This window comes from Pleurodeles waltl, chromosome 6 (genome assembly GCF_031143425.1).
Source record: "Pleurodeles waltl isolate 20211129_DDA chromosome 6, aPleWal1.hap1.20221129, whole genome shotgun sequence".
Taxonomy (NCBI): domain Eukaryota; kingdom Metazoa; phylum Chordata; class Amphibia; order Caudata; family Salamandridae; genus Pleurodeles; species Pleurodeles waltl.
The window spans coordinates 1,485,761,904-1,485,783,411 of NC_090445.1; the positions used below are offsets into that span (position 1 = coordinate 1,485,761,904).

A 21,508-nucleotide genomic window follows, 5' to 3' on the forward strand; every position below is an offset into this window, starting at 1 on the left:
TGTGACCTCCAGAAAACCTTTGTACATATGGCCCTTGATTGTGATACAGCGAACGATAAGGAGGGTAGGCCAGAGAATCCATTTTCCTAAAGAGGGCACTTTAAGGTTATTTGCAGTGATGAAGCCAGTTGGTGTGCTAATGCCACATCTGGAGAATACCGTAAAGCAGGATACAGTGTTTACCAGGAACAGTATGAAAGCATCATTCTGAGTTCAGCACATGGAAAGGCAGGAGAACTCGGTGCTACTGCAGGTTTTCCACCAGTGTAAGGTGTGGGATCTCAGAATGATGAGGTTTTTCCCTTTCTGAATTACTTTGAGTCTTACACTAAAAAAACACATGCAGTAGACGCAAGAGCGGTACGTACCACAAAACGTAGATTCCTCTTTTAGGTGCAAACGCCGACTTGTATCCAAATCGAAATTCTGAATATCAGAATGAGTTCTTAGATGTCAGAGCAATCAAAACTCCAGCTGTCATATTTGTCACTTATTTATAGTATTCTTGTGTTTAAAGAACTTGTCTTTTTTCTAACGTGAATAATTTAAATATACTTATATCCATATATATTTTGAAAATACAGAAAAAAATGGTATAAGTATATAACATGCTATGGACTATATTGTGAACTGAAGGAGAGATAGAGTAACATTGTCTTCAAAACCGGATGTTTATGGAAAATGGATTGTCTACGTATTTATGTATGTATGTACGATTTTGCAAATACAGAGCCTCCTTTGGAGTTTGGCAAATGGGATATGCTCTGTCAAAATTTTGAAGATATCCTATCAGCTGTATTACAATTGCCATACCCTAAATAAAGACCTTAGTTTTCAGTGTTAAAAAACCCAACTTGTGAAAGATTATATCTCAAGTAAATTTTCGTTTTGTTCTCCAATTTTAGCTCACGGCTCTCGATGCAGATGAAGGGTTGAATGGGATGATCACATATGAAATTCTGGCGGGGGCTCAGGGAGACTTTATCATCAATAACAGAACCGGCCTTATCACCATCGCTCCAGGAGTCACTCTGTCAGTTGGGCAGGCTTATGCTCTCACAGTCAAAGCATCTGACAATGCTCCCCTGGCACAAAGAAGGTAATTTATGTCATAATGAAAACATCCGTTATAACCTTGGGATATTTTATTGGTTAAATGAAAACGACACCGGAGACATCATTTGCCCATGACATGAAGTGTGCCCGACATTTAAAGGACCCTGACATCTACGTTTACTGCAGTGACTAAAGTGCTGAAGAAGCAATTATATGTGTAAATTGAACATGTGTGATTGCTTTTTACATTCTGTTGTAAAATGCTTTTAGTGAATATGACTAGTAAGCTTTGTGGAGGAGAGACATTGTCTCCGGTAGAATCGTGGTTGCAGACCCACAATGGCAAAACAGAAAGTGGCAAAGAGGCAAACTTTTTCCAACAGTGCTAACCTTGCCTCACCCATGGTAGATTTGCCTGGTCTAGGTGGCATGAAACGTTATGCCAAACAAACCAACAAGACAAGAGTATAGTTAGAGTAATACAATGTCACCCAGGTACACACGTTTTAAGAAAATCAAATTAATGTAATAAGTAAGATGCAGAAAAGCGGCAGAAATGTTTACAACTATGAAAAATAATACCCCTTAAAGGTGGCATTGTGTTTAAAAAAAGTCCATGTTAATCAACGGTGTAGCCTGAAAATACCAAAGATTGCCATTTTATAGATAATCCTCCCAGTAAGTCAAAATAGTGAAAGGCCTTGGGTTATTTGGCTTAAGCATTTGGGTGTTAGATTTTCTTAAAACGTCAAGCCTCCAGTGGGTAACACCAGGATGCCCTGACTGATGAGCTAACTTTTTTAAATAACCAAATGTTGGACACGCACTATACAGAATTCTTCAATTTGAAACCTAAGTAGAGCTGTAATAGCATAGATGACAGAGTTGGGTCAATGGGGAATTTTAAAATTCAAACCAATTTCAGTTCGGTTGGGCCAGAAGGGTGGGTTTACATGCAGCCAAAGATAAATATTGATGTGGCGTATGCATCCTGGAAACCAAGTGCATCTCGGAGGACCCTGGGGAAGTGTACTGCTGAAGCCAAAGTTTAATGTGATGTACTCAGATATGGGTCAAAACTCTGCTCAGTCAGTTCCTCTGTTTTAAAGTTTCTCTGGTGTCTGTATGTCCTTTGGGTCAATCTCCAATGTTATGCCTATTGAGGTGGTGATCTCAAATGCACCAAGCTCCATTTGTAATTGAGTCAGGTTTGGCACTTGCACAGAGCTTTGATCACAAAATGTCACTTCTAGTCACTTCGTGAGGCCCTGTTTTGAAATTGTTATACTCATTAGCATTTAAAATTATCCTCCAATTCTATGCAGAAAATGTGGAGATTCAGGGCCATATGTACGAACACATTTTCCCAAAGACAAAGAATGGGTACAACCCTTAGGTACATGTGGCCCTCAATTATCAGTGGGCAAAAGGCAGTTCCTACCAATAAAAACTGTTATTCATCGCTTCTTTGTAGGTTCCAAGGAACTCTATTGACTCAGAGAAGTTACTCTCTAGTCAAGAGCTCCTTGTGTTTCCACAAAATTCTCCGATCCTAAGCACCAAGGCTCCCAGAAGAAAGTCTGAAAGAAAGCATGTAAGTAAAGTAAGACTGAAGTGCTCCTGTGTTCATGATGAGTCACGCTTTCTTAATACATTGAGTCCATAATTTGTAGATTAAAAAGAGGAACACCTTTGAAATGGACCTCTGAAAGGCTTTTGGTGTTCGTCTCAGCACCAGAGGCAGTCAAACCCCCTCCTGTCCTGAAGTTCTGGTGGACTAAGCACGCTTTGTAAAGGAAATGCATGATGTTCCTTTGGTCCATAATCTGATCCCACACAATTCAAATTTCACTACAATATGGTGTGTTCTCTTAAACTCCCCTCCCCATAGCATTGTGCATAACAAATCCAATGGACTCTTCAATGGCAGTCTTTGCACCAGCAACATATCACACAGGGAAGAACCTTTACATAATGTGCCTTTCTGAATTGTATTCCCAGATTTATTTGCTTCCCTGGGGCTGGATTACCTAGCTCTGGATACTAGACACTGTCAAACAACTTGTATTGCATATGCTCAGCTCACTAAGTAAGGTTTGTAATTGGCTAGGTGCTTAAAGTGCACCAGAGGCATAAAAGTCAGATGTCAAATATATTCTGTAGTGTGGGCTCCCACTACCCACTTGACTGACTCCTAAGCGATTGCAGAGGGACTGCTCATGCAACTGTAATTTTGTAGTAAGTAGGTACTGCAAGAAGCACTCATCACAGTTACCCTTTTGACACATTTACAAGACTACATTTAACATTAGTAAGGTACATGGAAATAGTGCCTTGGAACCCGCCATGCCCAGCTGCATAATGTGTCAAAGTTAGATATTTCAAGTATAGAATTTATTTATTTCTCAAGTAACAGAATATTATCCTTTTTGTACTTCATTGGCTGAAGCCTTCCTTACATTTGTTAAAGTTCAGTTGTTCTTACAATGCACATGATGTTCTTTCTGCTCCAGAACCATTGCACCCTACAGTGATACAAGCTATCACCTCCACTCCCTGTGCCTGTGTGAGGGGTGTCAGAGGCCCACGTTTGCAGCACTTTCTTACTTGGAGTGCATGATGGAAGAGAGTGCACTGTCTCTCCCTACCCACTGGAACAGATGTGCAGGCATAAGAGAGCAAGGTGTTGATGGGACTGCTCAGGAATGGACTCCCCTTTCAAATCAAAACTAAAGAACTAGCCATGAGTAAACAAAAAAACAAGAAAGAACAAGAGGGCAAACCCACTAATATAATATGCACTGCTACTGGCCTTAGAGCACCTCATAATGCTCCTTGTGGGCTCATTTGCTCATTTACCTTTCTTTCTGGTTCCCAAAGGAGGGACAGGGGCACCACTAACATATTTACAAAGTGCTGTGAGGGGCTACACAAGGTGCTGCAGCCTCCAAGGATGTTTTCAGAAAACTTGCCTCAAATTTCCGAGCCTAATACAAGTATGGCCCAGGAGAGACTCACTGCATCTGAAAGTACTACTTTTTTTGGAGCTTTTGATCTTAAGCTCTGGAGTACAGGGACTCCTTATGCTTAGTACTGTGGCTGCATTATGTGGCCTGAACAGTGTGAAAGAAAGACTCAACAAATGTGTTTGAATTTTTGTTAACACTAATGCTTTATTTGGATAGTTATTGTTAGATATGGGGTCTCTGGTATCAGTCAGTTTGCACTCTGCCCAAGCAGGAGCCTTCACTTTAGTCAGGGCAATGGAGATACACACTTCAGATAACCCCTGCTCAGCCCCTTGGTAGCTTGGCACAAGCAGTGAGGCTTATCTCAAAGGCAATATGTAGAGTATTTGTACCAAAACACACAGTAATACAGTGAAAACACTACAAAGTAGGCACCCCACCAGTTTAGAAAATAGCCAATATTTATCTAAATCAAGCAAGACCAAACTGACAAATATCCAACATACACAAGTAAAGTTGTTAATTTTTAAATTAAAAAGAGTCTTGCTCCATTGAAAACAATAGATGCATTGATGTTACACAAAGCACCTGGTTTGCGTCAAAAATAAAGAAGCACGGGTGAGCGTAAGTCAGAAAAGTCAGCGATGCATCAATTCTTTACTCGCAAAAGAGGCCATGCAGGGTTTCTTCTCGAGCCAGGTAGGCGATGTGTAGTTTTTCTCTCCCGCAAGTGAGCAATGCGTTGATTTTCAGGCGGGCACCTTGGGTCCAGGCAGGATCACCATGATTCTGATGCCCAGCAATAATGAATGCGGAATCCGGCTACACAGTGTTGAGAAACCGCTCTGTGTGGGTCTTTCATCGATTTCAGCTGCTGCAAGCGGGTGTTGCATCATTTTTACAGCTGTGTTGCAAGTGGTGCGTTGAATTTTTCCCCTCACGGCTCCTGTGCATGGATTTTCACCTTGGTTCTACCAGCTTTACCTTTCAAGGGTCCAGGGACTGGAGTTGACACCACTTGGCAGGGTAGGAGTCTCAGCAGAGAGTCCAGGTGCTGGCAGAGGAAGTCTTTCATGGCTGAGACTTCAAAACAGGAGGCAAGCTTAGTCCAAGCCCTTGGAGACACTTCACAAGCAGGAATATACCACAAAGTCCAGTCTTTTTCCTTTCTGAGGCAGAAGCAACAACTTCAGGCCAACCCAGCAAAGCACAGTTACAGGCAAAGGGGCAGTATTCCTCCTCCAGCTCTTCAGCTCTTCTCCTTGGCAGAGGTTCCTCTTGAGTTCAGGAGTCTTCTAAAAATCTGGGGTTTTGGGTCCACTACTTATACCCCTTTCTGCCTTTGAGGTTGACAAACTTCAAAGAAAAGTCTCAGTTGTTCACAAGATCCTGCTTTGCCCAGGCCTGGCTCCAGGCACACAGCAGGGGGTTGGAGACTGCATTGTGTGAGGACAGACACAGCCCATTCAGATGTGTCAGCCCCTCCCTCCACTCTAGCCCAGATGACCCATCAGGATATGCAGGCTACACCCCTGCTCTTTTTGTGTCACTGTCTAGTGGAGATTCAAAAACAGCCCAACTGTCAGTCTGACCCAGACAGGGAATACATAAGCAGGCATAGTCACAAAATGGTTTAAGCAAGACAATGCATACTTTCTAAAAGTGTGATTTTCAAACACAATCTAAAAAATAACTTTACCAAAAGATGTATATTTAAGTTGTTAGTTCAGAGGCCCCAAACTCCAAATCTCTATCTACCCCCAAAGGAAAACTGCACTTAAAAGATGTTTACAGGTAGCCCCCATGTTAACCTATGAGAGAGATAGGCTTTGCAACTGAGAAACTGAATTTGACAGTATTTTGCTGTCAGGAGATATAAAACACACCAGTACATGCCCTACCTTTAACATAAACTGCACCCTGCCCATGGGGCTACTTAGGGCCTACCTTAGGGGCGCCTTACATATATAGAAAGGGAGGGTTTGGGCCTGCCAAGTGGGTACACATGCTAAGTCGAATTAGCAGTTTAAAACTGCAATGGCAGGTTTGAGCCACATTTACAGGGCTAATCATGTGGGTGGCACAATCAGTGCTGCAGGCCTACTAGTAGAATTTGATTTACGGGCCCTGTGGGCCTGTAGTGCACTTTACTAGGGACTTACTAGTTAATCAATTATGCCAATCATGGAAAAGCCAAAGTCAAAACAATGGAAGCAAAAGTAAAAAATACAGGGGAGAGCACTCCAAGGATGCCAGGTCTAATAATTATTGATAAACATTATAATGCTTATATTAATTAATAATCTTGAATATGGTTATTAAATCCTTTTGTTTAATTTCCAAATGTATCATGTTGTTGATGATATAAGTGTGGCCCACAGGCAAGCCGATAGGCCAGCCTTATATGTTAATGTAGTGCCACTTGACAGAGCTAATAGGTCTGTTAGAAAGTTTAATGTGATGGCCCTTTGACAAAGACAATAGGCATGCCTTTATATATGTTCATGTGATTATCCCGTCACAAGGCCAATAAGTCTGCCTTATATATTGATGTGATGACCCCTTGATAAAGTCAGTAGGCTTGTCTTATAAATAAAGGCACCCCATTATAGCGTGGTTTTACATTTGGTATAGTTAAGGGCATGGTGATTATGAGGTTCAGGACCCACTAGGGTTCAAATATTGAAATGGGTGTCAGCAAAGCATCTGCATCTGCCTGAATTACCTGAAAAACAAGAAAATACATATACACACATAGACACACATATAGTTTAGCATTTAGTAGTTTGTGTAGTAAAAGTGCTATTTTCACTTTCTTTTTAAATGAAAAAGCACTGACTGGACAATCATTTATTGATTGCTATTGGTGTGTGCCAAAAAACTGGGATTGCAAGCCCACACCATCTTCACTGATTAGGTCTTGCACCGCTCTGATTCACTACCTTAAGACAGTGAAGTGCTATAGTGGGGTATTTGGTTCACAGTAAACAGATAACTGTAGACCTATTACTTGTGAAGGAGCCGCATCCTTTGCAACTAATGTCCCACTTTCTTACACTGCCTAACCACAGGAAGTTTTAAAACTTAGTTTAACCCATTATCCTTGAGAGAAATGCCTCATCCTTCTCAGAGACTACAAGACATTATGGCTGTGTTATTTTTGATTATCATGTTGTCATCAGGACTGATTAATTTAGTTCTATGTTAGAGATTAATGTAGTGGGCCACCAGTCACCCATTTGCATGCTTTGCAGTCAGTTGTCCGAAGTCTTATCCTCATTACTTTTATCAATATGGGAAATGGTGTGCTCATTCACAGTCACCAAAAGTGATTCACCCTAGTAAGTCTGCTTCCACTCACTGCAACCTATTACTAGAGCAGTCACCAATTACATACATCCTGAATGTGACAGGTAAATTCACAGTCAATCCGCACCAGTGCATATACAGGTGGGACAGGAATGATTTTCAGTATGTTCACAACTTGTGCGTGCAAAGTTGTATGATGAAGAGATGAAGTGAAATGACATCTCAAAAAGATGTTCATTTTGCACATTATTCCTCAGTGCCCACTGCAAACATTATTTACCTTGGTGGTCTTTGCGCTTGTTTCTTAAAGGCCACTCCAAATGAGACTGTAAATATGGGGGCTTATTTATGATAAACATAACACACCACAGTGCAGCAAGTCACCTTGCAGCTCTGCGTGATAGGGAAAGGACAAGAATGCACTGTATTTAATATAATATTGTGCATTTCTTTCTTTACTCTGAGCTGGCACACCACGTACTGCCCTTTGCCTACTAGGGTACCCTAGCAGCATGGTGCAAGTGCGTCTACATTGTTAGCATGATTATCTTTGTGCAGGAAGGGACACTTTCCTGCACAAAAACAATCCTCTGAGGCATTTTCCTCTTTGTGTGAGTGCTGCAGAATGCAATATACATAGAAAGAGGAAGTAACAAGGAGAAATAAACCTTGTTATGCTTCACCTGCGAAGGCGTAGCATTTGCATGCATTCCCATGTCTACTAGTAATGGTAAATCTGGGAATGTGCCTAAATCCATGGGAGAATGGTTGGTAACACCCATACTCCACTCTTGGTACCCCCTCCCAGATAAATGCTCTTGATTTATCAAGCCACGCAAGGCTTATCAATGGCTTTATAAATCTAAAGTAAGATTTGAGTCACTCTTGTTCCCCGTTGCATGACGCAAGCGCAATGCAACCCTTAATAAATATGCCTCATGGTGTGCGCAGCGAACGTGTAGGTAGTCGTTGTCTTAACTTACAATGATGCTTTCGTTTCCATTTTCTTTTCAGGAGTTCCATCACCACTGTTTATATTGAGGTGCTTCCCCCAAATAACCAGAGCCCACCTCGCTTTCCACAATCAATGTACAACTTGGAGCTTAGCGAAGCAATGAGGGTTGGAGCAGTTCTCCTAAATCTTCAGGTACTACAGCCATTGTATTTTCTTAGATTATCATGTGCAGTGCTTAATGTTTTCCTCTCAACTATCCACTGTGGGTTTGGGAAAGGAGAAGAAGCATGATGCTACCTGCTCTGAAACTCTGAAAACAAAAACGTTTGTCATTCAGTTCACGGTGCACCGTTAGTCGAGTACTTGAAAACATCTAAGAATGACTGACCCAGGACATCAGTGCACCTTCACCGAAGTGTTGATTCCACAGTGTGCCTTAGATCTTCAAGAAATCGTCCACTGTCACCTATGAGCGAAAGATCACCAAATAACACCTAATAAGCTAGAATCACAAAGCGTCATATTTGAAACTGGTAGGGAGGAAACTATAGGTTGCAAAAGTCCATCATGCAGAAACAATAAAAATGTGATGCCATGTGCTTGCACTTTATGCATGTTCATCACATATGTATGCAACAATGTAACTTTTTAAAATGTCTTCACTTATCTTGATGCTCATGTTATTTGTGGTGCAAGGGTACAATTATTACAGCGCGTTGTTTTAAAATAAGGAGCAGCAAATGTTATAAACACCTGGACATGCAAAGCAATGAACAAAGAGCAAGTGGAATTTGGAGTACACGTGTCCCAAAATGTAAATAAAATCAGGGGAACAGTTTCAGAACATTTGAAAGAACCCTTGGTATTTTATTAGGTTGAATGGGGATTGAGTTTGGTATACAGGGTCTTTTGTTTTGCGAGTTTGTACTGACCATGGTTATCTTTGTTCATTATTTGAAAATGTTGTCTCCATTCTATGATCTGCTTCTTTACATCACATTCTTTCCGTGGTTTCTCTTCTTCACTTTGATTTTTTTCCCAAAGGGTTATCCCCAAAGATACCTTCTGCCCTTTAATGAATGGCGTTTAGCAGCCATTTCACCTATCTCTCTCGCTCTCATTAGAATTATCAATCACCTCTTTCTGCTTATTACCATGGTCAGCAAAGTTCTACTTGTCATTTTTTGCACGTCCATTTCCTATTTACCCATTTTCATTCAGCTTTCTCCATCTCAGATTTACCCCTTTATCTGGGAGTTCATTTGCTTTTCTTTCAAGGAAGGGTCACCTTCTGTCTTCGGAGAAAGCGTGAATTATCTTGTACAAGTGAGGACATGCCTCTTGAATTTTTTTTCCTTTTCCAGGATTGGTTTCAAATTGAATCTCACGAGTAGGGAGGAACAATATGAATATATACGTCCTAAAGTACATCCTCCCAAACACTAAGGCACTAATACCAAGTAGTAAGGCCCAAATGGGGAGTAATGAGGCTTACCTATTTCACCCATGGCTATTGCAAGCATGTTGCAAAACTATTTTGTATTACTCCTTATATTAATACATCTCAGAATATCTTTGTTCATAGGACCTACGTAATGGCAGCGTGACCCCATTGAGCAGGGGCCCAGGCGCAGCTCCCCACTTACCTGGACTGGTCCCCCAACCAGTCAAGACCTTTTTGAATCCTGTTCCGTGCTCCTTACCTTCTCACTCTCTCTCTGAGCTCTCCTACTCTCCACCTATCACTCATGCCTCATCGCTGTTCTCCATTTTTTTCTCCTTTTTTGCCTTTCACTCGTGCCTCATTGCTTCACTGCTCTTTTCCAGCTTTTGCCTCTTTTTGTCCCATTTGCCTTTCAATCATGCCTCTTTGATTCTTTGTTCTTTTCCTGTTTTTGCCTCTTTTTGCTCCTTTTGCCTTTCACTCGTGCTTCTTTGCTTTCTTTCTCAGCTTTTGTATATTTTTGCCTTCACTCATCCCTCTTTGCTCCTTTCAGCTTTGTTACCTTTTGCCATCCCCTTGGTCTACCTTCCATAACCTCTTCTGCTGCTACCTGCGACATTCACCTGCTCTCCCATCCTGTTTAACCATGCTCCTTACCTGTGTTTCTGCATATCTTTCTGCCTCTTGTCCCTGCCTTCTCAAGCCTCACCCACAGCCCCCCACACTCCTACCAGGACCTACCTAATGGTGGCCTCAGCATGGCAGCACATCAGATGTGCACAGTGGCTGCACCAGTGGTACATCAATTACATTACATGCAAAAGGCAGGCCCATCTGCACTCTTCTGCACCTTGAACACACCTAGTGACACAAACCTTGATCTGCTGACCCCCAAAACTACGCATCCACAACACTACATGCCCTTGACACCTTTTGCCCCCACAAACATTGCTGCCACACCTCACCGCTTATCATAAGACCTGACATTTCACATGCCGCTCCATGCAGACTGCTACACCCCTAAAACCTTCACACACCACTCCAAGCACTAACCCAACATTGAATTGCATAGTTACTCCTTAACACACACTATCTCACCAAACACTCCACTGAGTTCTAAAACTTCAATGACTCATTTGCACCAGATGTCCTCTTCCTCATGGAGACCTGGCTCAACCCATCATCTGCCTCAAACATGGCAACGGCCATCCAGGAGGGATACAAGATAACTTACTTCATCAGCAATCCAGGAGGAGTGCTCACTATCATCTACAGAGACTCCATCCGATGTACCACAATCATGGACGACACCACCCTGGCCATGGAACACGTGAACTTCAAACTCCAGACAGATGAAAGAACAACCATCAAGGGAACCCTCATGTACCACACACCAGGACCATGAACCATCTTCAAAAAACTTATTGCAGACTTCATTGCCCCTCTCGCCATTGACTCAAAAGATTACATGCTCCTCAGGGAAGCACAATTTCCACCTAGATAACCTCAAGGACCCCCAACTCCACAGGCCTTATCGATTTCCTGAACAACATTGGACTTACCTAACTTGTCCATGACACCACACACATCACAGGTCACATAGTCGACCCCTTCTTTACCTCCAGTGACAGAATCACGTACAGCCACACCACCCATCTCACAGGAATGGACCACCTTGCAGTACACTTCAGCATCACCATGTCACAAGCCCCCATTCAGGAAGGTCCAGCAAACCCAGCTGCATCTGGAGGAAAGCCACAGAAATAGTCTGGATCAACAAACTCACATCCAACCAGCTTGAACCCACCAGCAGCCTGTACCCTAATATCAAAAGTGTCAACACCTGGATCACAAACTATGCCAACTCCCTTGCAACGGTCAATCATACCAGACACGAAAGAACCAACAAGCAAGCCAGCTGGTACATGGAAGAACCCAGGGATTCGAAACGTCACTGTAAAAAGCTAGAGAGGAGATGTAGAACCAGTACAAATGCCTGCAATAGTGATACGACCACTTACAAAACTACACTCAACCACAGCAAGAATCAAAGCCAGGCCCAACAATAACAGGGAACTCTTCATGATTGTCAAGGAATTCTCCAGCCCCCCCGCTACAGCAAACAATGACATCCCTACACAAGAACTCTCAAACAGCCTCGCTGACCTTTTCCACAACAAGATAGACATGATCTACAGAAATTTCAACTCTCATCCCGAATCATCCATCTTCATCAGCTACTCCACCACCACCACCAGCATGGCAGTCACCCAGCTAACTGACTGGAGCCAACTCACCAACCTGAACACAATCTCCATCATGAGGAAGGTACACTCAGGGGCCCCAACTGACCCATTCCCCCACCTCCTCTTCAACTTAGGTGGGCCCAAAATCAGCCTCAAACTCACTACTATCATACATGCCGTTATAGCTACCACCACCTTCCAAGAAAATTGGAAACAGACAGAGGTCCGTGCCCTCCTAAAGAAACCATTGACCCACCACAGCTAACTGAAGAAACTAGGGTCCTATGCCACTACTAACTTTCTTAGCTAAAGTCATGGAGAAAACAAACAGCAACTTACCAAACACTAGAAACACCTTAATGAAACAGCCACCAATACAGTCATGTACAACATCCATGGCATACTTGACCAAGGTGAGACATCTGCTGTCATGCTCCTCAACCTTTACAGTGCATTTGACAGTATTTCACACCATATGCTTGTCACCAGACCCCACCAAATCGTAATTCAGGGAGCAGCACTCAAGTGGATCACCATCTTCCTTGGAGGAAAAGCTTAATGAGTAGGGGTGGCCAAAACTCAGCAGAGTTACATGAAAACTCTGCAAGACAACACGGAGTTCTACAAATGGGCACAAATTGGCACGTTGCACTGCTCGCACTGATTCTTGGCACCAGGAGCACGTTTTGCATTAAAAATCAGAACAAACTGCACCATGCCATGTGCCAGAGTTTTTTTACTTTAGCGGTAGCTTTCCCAATATGAATGGTCATGACTGCCTGCTACCGCCTGCGTTGGGAAAATCACACCAGGTGCCCTCCTATTGCCCAAAAATTGTGCTCGGGGGCATCACTTCTTGCTTGCCAACGCCCCATTGGTGAGTCAGGCGCAAGAAAAATCTTCGGTCAGTAGAAATTGGCAAAGTTCAACCAACTCCGCCAGTGGAGCAGAATTTGTTGCCCACTCCTACCAATGAGTGTGCCTACCAACCTTCACCTCCAAACCCAAGGAAATTATCCGCAGAGTCCAACAAGGCCAGTCTGTAAGCCCACCCTTTTCAACACCTACATGACACCACTGGCCAACATCGTCAGCACCCCAAACACAAAATCATCTTTCAGACAACTCATCCTCTCCCTCTCAGGAGATACCACCAACACCAGGAACAAATTCCACAATTGCATGACCAGAGTTGCAGATTGTATAGAGTAAAACTGCCTGAAGCTCAGCACCGACAAGACATGTCAACTGTCACCTCCTCCTGCTTCTTTATCCTATGCATGCTACTCAAGATTTTCAAGGGGCAACCCCAGGACTCAAGATGCACAATCATCAGACCCTCACAACAAGCAGACTGGACTATGGCAACACACTCTGAGCAGGAATACCAGCTCACCTCCTCCAAAGACTCCAGACCATCCAGAACTCTGCTGTCAGAGTCATCCTGGGACTCCCTTGACAAACCCACATCACTCCCCACCTAAGGCAGCTACCCTGGTTGCCGGTCCAGAAATGTTGCCAGTTGAAGTTCCCACACTCACATTCAAGGCTCTGCACAACACAAGGCCCTTCTACCTCAACCACTACATCCAGTTCCATCAACTCACCAGAAATCTTTGCTCTGCCTCCCTCTCTCTCACCCAAGTACCCAGCGTATGCAAAAGTAGGGCTAGAGACCAGTCCTCCTCCCACTTCACAGCAAAGTCCTGGAACATCCTCAATCTCTATATCAAGACTTCCATGTCACTGCTGGAACTTTGAAAGAAGCTGAAGACCTCGCTCTTTGACTTGCATGCTTGTACTCACACCCACCACTGCTAGACTCAGTTTTCACGTGCCTAGTGCCTAGATACCCTCGCGCGGGATAAGGCATGCTCTACAAATCCACTAACATAACATGATATAACATTTCTCAAATGAGGCCCGACCACTAACATGAAATTGTTGACATTTGAGTGTATAATCTCTCTTGTGGCCTCCTAGTTATTTTTGTAGGTAGGCTGTGAAAAAATTATTATTGCTTCTCTACCACAAAGTAAAATGTTTAGGTGTGGGCTATTTCGACCATCTATTCCTCTCTCTAGTGATCAACATGCTTCTGCCTCCATCACTGACACCTTTTAGTTCACAGGCTTTGGTCAAAACCCTTTTTTTCCACTGGCTTCCTCTCCCTTTTTCCACTTTCTCTTATAAGGGCTTTTGTTCAATTTGTTTATACATGTTGTACTTCTGCTCGGGAATCCTTCCAATGAGCATGAGTATGGCATAATGCATTTATTGACACAGGCGATCCTTGTAAATACCAAGGGAATTGTGGGACTTGTGGTTTCCTGTTCTAAATTTCTGACAATTCTTCTTTTCTGGACTCCCCCAAAATCCCCCAAAGTGCCTATGTCATTGCTCATGTGGTTCATGTACAGATAAGTTAGTTGGAGTGGATTTCACTATTATATGTATTATGTTATTGAAGGTTGCAAGATGTCCAAAACTGGGGTTTGACCAGGCTCCTGTGTGATCCATCAACAGGTCGAAATATGGACGTGGGTCTTTTAGTCTTTTTTCTTTTGCAAAAGAATTGTCTTATCTCTTAATGGTTTTTGGGAAATAATTATTAATTTTGAACATCAATCAGACTACTTCTTTGGTTTATTGGCCATGCAATAATGTTATCTTGCTAAGAGCAGCCTTTTCCAGAGAATTTTGATTGCTTGCCATTGCAATCCTGTTTTTTGTGCTTTCTAATTCATAGTGAATCATTTTTGTTTTTTTGAGTGTTTTATAACCTTTAATGGAACTTTTGCCATAGCAAGCGCAAGCACCTATACCTCCTCAATACTTGCTGTTGTCTTTTGTACTCCTTTGTCAATAGAATATTGTTCCTGCTTGTGTAGGTTTTTGACAGTAGTGATCTTTAAAAACAATTTTCAGGAACTGGTTTAGGTCTACGTCTTACAGATTCTCATAAAAGAGAACTCAATCACCAGTCTTATACAGATGATTGTAACACAATAAGAGGAGGCAAGCCATCAATTCCTCTTCTAGATTTCAAAAGGTAGCAATATGATATATACATTTGAACGCCTTTTATCTCCTCCATACATTTGATGTTCTGCATGTCAGTCATTTTGCTAAGATGGTACTTTGCAATGCAGTAAAATCTAGGCTGAAAAAGAACAAGCAGCATGGAAGGTTTGTAATTTTTGGATGTTTTTCACAAAAATAGTAAGAAGGTGTGCGAGGAAACATGGGTGGGCAAAAACAGCAGTAATGTTTGCAGATCATAGGGATATGAAAGATAGGAGAATGTTTGAGGAAGGTGAGGTGTACCTGAATGTGATATTAGTTATGAAGTACAATGTGGGAGAAACAGTTGGGATTGACAAACCTTTTCCTTAAAGAAAAAGCCTGTTGAAATGACCCTCCGCCTCAAACAATATTTTTACCCATATTTTATCTGGAATTTAATCATGTTTTAAGGGGCTCAATATACAGAAACTCTTTTTACTGTGCTCTGGAATGGTACCGTAAAGAAGGTCTGGAATCTCTAAATTGAACACTCCCAATGTGAAAATTCCTGCAAACCTTAGGGCCTCATTTAGAACTTGGTGGAGAGGAATACTCAATCACAAACAAGATGAATATCCTATCTGCCATATTCCAAACCCATTATATCCTATGTAGATCATAATACGGTGGACAGCATAACTGACACATTTGTGATGGAGTATTCCATCCGCCAAGTTCTAAATCAGGCCCTAAATATCTGAAGATTATAACAGGCAGTAGATTATGGATTTTTCGTTACACATTTAGATAGTATCAGAGGAACTTTTTTTCCTGGCTTGAATGGAAGGCAGGCTTTATTACTTATTTGAAGGTAATACATGGACATAGGCTTACATTGGGAAATAAATGTTCAATTTTACTGTAGGTTTCTAAGACAGCAACCTGGAAGAACAAGGTAAAGCTAGTGTGAGTTTACTTATGGATGATAACTCTGTTCCTCACTGCAGATTGTTTAAAAAGTTAATATACTTTGTTGTATATTGAATTTCAAATGGTATGCACTTTGTAAGAAATTGGGCTGTTAGTTGTGTGGCCTGCACAAACAATAAGTCCACTGTTCCCCTTACTGGACATCAGGGGTTTCCTCCTTCCATCTCTCCATGGTTGTCCTAGGATCCAGCAGTGAAACACAGAAAAATCACCTCTCCTTTAAAGGGGAGAGGAAGGTTCCAGAAGTCAAGCCCCCCTGGCTAAACCTAGGTGCCACATCACCTCTATGCTCCTTTTCCACCCCTTCTGCAAAGCAAGCCGAGACAGTTCAAAATTATGTCATCCAGGAGTCACAGGTCACATCTGCTCCTGTGGTCTCAGCTCCCCCCTTGCTGACATCAATGCCAGGGTCATCCACACCAACAGTACAAAGAGAGTCCCTTCCTGAGTTTGCGCCAGTTGTCTGAGGTTCCTCTTTTGTTCAATCGGCCTGGGCAGGTCCAGTCCTGGTACAGTGTGACTGCTGACTGATCGATGCAGATCTTTTTGCCCCACCCCTTTCTTCCTCAGGAGATGGGTGAAGTACTGTTAATTGCTGCCATTATGTGGGGAGGTCTTTCCTCCTGCTGCAAGAGAGAAAAGTAATTAACCTGGCATGGCAGAGTGACAAAAGGCCAGAGCTCTGATCCTGAGCTAAGCCAGGGAAATATGACAATTCTAGATGACCCATAAAGTGTACAGAAATCATTTTTAAAATTACAGAATTGATTTTCATGCACAGGTTACACCCCAATTCAAGATGTCAATGGTTTTCGTAGGCCAATGGGAAGTGAAACTGCACTCTAAGGCAGTTCTCCCCTTATGTGTGTAATAAAGTGACACTACAGATAAAGCAGTAAATCCCACAGACTTTCCCTATAAGTGAACACCTACATTATAAGGCCTGTCTCAGGTTAATATCTAGTCCTGCGGAGTTCCCATTGCACCAGGCTACCTGTACGCAGTCACCAGGCTGCACACTGCAGTAGTCTTCCACGTGCACCCTGTATATGTGTGCACATGTGTTAGAAATGGGGTTTCTGGTTGGCTAGGGTATGCACCTCAGCCAGGCAGAACTTACCCACTCTAGTCAGGGCAAGGGAGTTACACGTCCAAGATAACCCCTGCTCACCCCCTTGATAGCTTGGCACGAGCAGTCAGGCTTAACCCGGAGGCAATGTGTAAAGCGTTTGCACAACACACACAACACATGTGACGCAATATCCCCACCACAAAGGAAACACAACACCAGATTATATGAAAATATACTGTATTGTACACAACGCAATTATCAGACCAAACATCACATATCAGTACTATCCTGCTACCTTAGCAGTTGTCAGAACGTTACACATTAGTTACTCTGCAAATTAGCAGTAGTCACACATAACACACAGGTTACTCAGTATTTCTGCAACATAAGCAGTAGTCAGGAAACACGTTATCACATTAGAACACTTGTCATAAGAATATCATAAAACGCCCATAGTAGGAACATTAGAAACATATGGCAAGTCATAGGAATACATATCAGCAAGTCATATCCATAGAAGGAACATCTGCACACATATGTAAAAGCATCATAAAACAGGCAGGCAGGCAATATATATCAATCAGCAAAGTCTTTAGAAAGAACTTTGATTATAATTATATTGGTCCTTTAAAAGTACCTGACTTGATGAAGGCACCTTCAGTGCCTATTGAATGAAAAGAAATGGGGCCCCCTGTGCTCCTCTGCGCAAAACGGGGGCCTCCTGACAATTCTGGGTGAGAGGGGGGGTGGCACACACCCCCTCTGTACTCCTTACGGGCCCCTCCTGGGGCCCGCGATCACTGGGGGACCCCCCGGCCTCCACCGGCCACCACAAGGGGGGGGGCGAAACCCAGAAGAAATGCAAGGGGGAGGGTGGCACCACGCACCCCCTCCGCTTCAAGGCACGGGCCCCTCCTGGGACCCACGATTGTTGTAGGGCCAAAGACCCACACTGGCCCACATAAGGGCCAAGCCAAGGACCGGCGGTGCGGGGTGAGCCTCCGGCGAGGCTTCGGCCCCGCCCGCAATCAAACAGAGAGCCCTTCTGGGCTTGGCAGGGCAGGGAGAGGCTTCCTCCTCTCCTGCCCGTCTCCGGCTTCACTCCGGGCCCAGATAAGGGTCTTCTGGTTCCCCGGGGGCGCTCCTCGGAGCAATCCCTGCCCCGGGGCACCGCTAGGAGCACGCTTGCTCCAGTTTTCCTATCTTCGGTTTTGTTGTGCCTCGGGGGCACAAGAAGCAGCACGTCCTAAATGCGAGGAAAACTATTAGCCCCCGGGTCGCGGCGGTGATTCCCACAGCAGCAAAAGCGCTTCACAAAGCGCTTTATTCCTTTGGAGGAGCCCAGGTTGCGGTGGTGTCTTTTGGGCATGAAGGAGCGTGTTTACAGATTAAAGAAGAAGCGCTTTCCCAAGCGCTACTTTTGGCAAGCATTTGAAGCACCACTCATGTTTCAGGGTCAATGCAGGGGTCAGGGGCCACAGCACCCTACCCCTGGGGAGCAAAGTTATCAGAAAAGGCCCACAGGTGGAGGGCCCAACAACAGGCCAGCACAAGGAGTAGGTAGCAAGTGGCAAGTCCTCTTTAGTGACCAAGCAGGTCACAGGTCAGCCCAGCAGCAGTCGTCCATGGCGGTTCCTGGTGAGTTCTTCTAGCAGTCTAGGTCCAGTTCCAGGTAAGTTCAAGGAGTCTCCAAATTGTGGGGAAAATTCCCCTGTACTTATAGTCAGTTCTTACAGTGTTTTACAATGGTAGGGAGAGGAGGTTCCAGCCAGTTACAACTGGTTCTGGGAGTGCCCCCTCTCTCCTTTCAGCACAGGCTCCAAACATCAGTGGGGGGTTAAATACCCTATTGTGTGAGGCCAGGGCACAGCCTTTACAAATGTAGGTGCGCCCCGCCTCTCCCTTCTCTCAGCCCAGGAAGACTATTCAGTATGCAGATGCACCTCTGTGACACCTCCACCCTCCCTGTGTACAGGCTGTCTGAAAAGTATGCACAAAGCCCCAAATGTCACTCTGCCCAGACGTGGATTGGAGTCAAGCTGCAAAACACCAGAGTCATAAGCACAGATAAATGCGCACTTTCTAGAAGTGGCATTTCTGTGATAGTAATAAAAAATACACCCACACCTGTAAGCAGCATTTATTATCACCATCACAACCATACCAAACATGCCTACGCTACCCCTCATAAATCAGACAATACCCCTTACACATAAGGCAGGGCATTTCTAATGCAATCCTATGAGAAGGCAGCACTCACAGCAGTGAGACACCAGTTAGGCTGTTTGTCACTACCAGGACAAGCCACGCAACTTGGCACATGTCCTGCCTTTCTACATACATGGCACCCTGCCCATAGGGCTAGCTAGGGCGTACCTTAGGGGTGACTTACATGTAGTAAATGGGGAGTTCTGGGCCTGGCAAGTACGTTTAGATGCCAGGTCTCTGTGGCAGAAAACTGCGCACACAGGCCCTGCGCTAGCAGGCCTGAGACAGGTTTTGAAAGTCTACTTCAGTGGGTGGCGCAAGCAGCTCTTCAGGTCCACTAGTAGTATTAAATTTACAGGCCCTGGGTATAGAGATACCACTGTACAAGGGACTTATAGGTAAATTAAATATGCCAATTAGGTATAAGCCAATCATACCAACTTTAGATGGGAGAGCACCTGCACTTTAGCACTGTTCCGCAGCGATAAAGTGCTCAGAGTCCTAGAGCCAACAGCGAGAGGTCAGAAAAACCAGGAGGAAGGAGGCAAAAAGACTGGGGATGTCCCTGCGTAAGGCCAAAAGTCCAACAATATGCATACACATGTAACCAACCCAGTGCCCCTTACCCGTGCTGCCTCTCAGCGGCCCTATCTTAAAAGGCAAACACTGGTGGTGAACATCAGCAGTCTTTTTGCCATGTGATTACTGTGGGTGAAACACATATAGTGAGACTCACCCAAAGTAAAAAGTCCAAACAGGGTGAACCTAAAAGCAGTAAATCAAGGCATACTGAATAGGCTGAACTCAGTTGCAACTCACTTGCATTTCAATTGTTAACTTGTTTCCATTACCGGTTTTAGAGGCTGTTACAGTGGCATAGCTGGTGTCTCACGGGCCCTAGTGCAATAAAGGAAATGGTCGCCTTGGCACTGTTTTAATTATAAAATACAACACTACCATGGTTAAGTAGTCTCCTCAGGACTCTGGCCATTGGTGCTATTGTGCCGGCTGCACATATAGAAGCTAAGCCACAGGCTTGTCACCGCCATATACATCTATATGTCAGCGAGCAGTAGCTTGTCCTGATGAGCAATGCTAACTCAGAACAAGAACAACATGTGGTTCAATGTTCCACATTCTAGCTCCAACAGCCTAAAAAAACAACTGCTAGGTATGCTGACAGACAACATTTTATCATCTAACACCTACATATACTCAAGAACTAAGCAGCATACATCCTTACAATCATGCCTGCAGATGATTCAATCCCGCACAATACCTGACTTCCAGTAGAGTGCAATGCTAGCACTGTAATCCCCCTTGATCAAAACATAACTAGCAATGTTCTGTTCTTAAACAGCTCTTAACTTCTTCGTCACCTGCCATGCATAGTTTTTCTTCTAACACCTGGTTTTCATGTAAGAGCCCTACATGCACCTTTCTATGCATGGAAAAAAGCAATGTTCAAGACTGCTTTGTATTTTAACTATTGCACCGCTTGATATTAGGATGAAATTTGAGGCACACTCGGATGCATAATATTACCATGACATTTTATATTAGAGTTATTCCATTACGATTTAAATTCAGTGGTTTCAATTTTTAACTTTTCTTTGCCTATAAAGGTGTAGTCTCAATAAGGTATATATTTTGTATGCAGGTATTCCCTAGATATTTGTGATGCATTGAGCACGAATCTGTCCATATGTTAGTTATTGTACTATTGGTGAAAAGGTAAGGGCAAAGGGGCACATTTACCTTTATTTCATGCAAGGTGGCACAGTAGGAGAACTTGCTACATTGCATTTTTTAAAAAGGGAAATCACATAAATATTGACAAAGCTATAGAACATGTATTCTCTCTTCTTTGCTCGATGCACTTTGTGCTGCCTAACATCAATGCAGGCACCCTTGCACCATAGTGCAAGGGTGCCTGTGTCTTACGGGCAGGATTGTTTTTGTGCAGGAAGGAACGCCTTCCTGCACCAAAAACAATGCTTAGAGGCTTTTACTTCTTTCCATGCGTACAGCGAATGCAGCACACATAAAAAGAGGAGTTAGCAAGAAGAAAAAAAGATATTCTTCTTGTTACACCTTTTGTTTGTAGGGATAGCATTTTGGAGCAAACCCAGTTTTACAAGGCTTTGTACATCCAGGTTTGTGTCAGAATACATGGGTGGGTGCATGGGAACGCTGATGATCCACGCCTGTATCGCCTACCCAATGCAAACCAATGCAAGGCAGAACTAAGGA

General features: G+C 43.5%; 1 protein-coding gene across 1 annotated transcript in view; it reads left to right on the top strand.

The window, feature by feature from the left end:
- PCDH15 (protocadherin related 15) overlaps positions 1 to 21,508 on the top strand; it is a 2,681,631-nt gene that overhangs the window by 1,629,248 nt on the left and 1,030,875 nt on the right. Inside the window, exons 14-15 of the mRNA XM_069240977.1 lie at positions 906 to 1,099; positions 8,349 to 8,481. Coding sequence (XP_069097078.1) covers positions 906 to 1,099; positions 8,349 to 8,481 — 327 coding nt within the window. The remainder of the gene's footprint in view (positions 1 to 905; positions 1,100 to 8,348; positions 8,482 to 21,508) is intronic.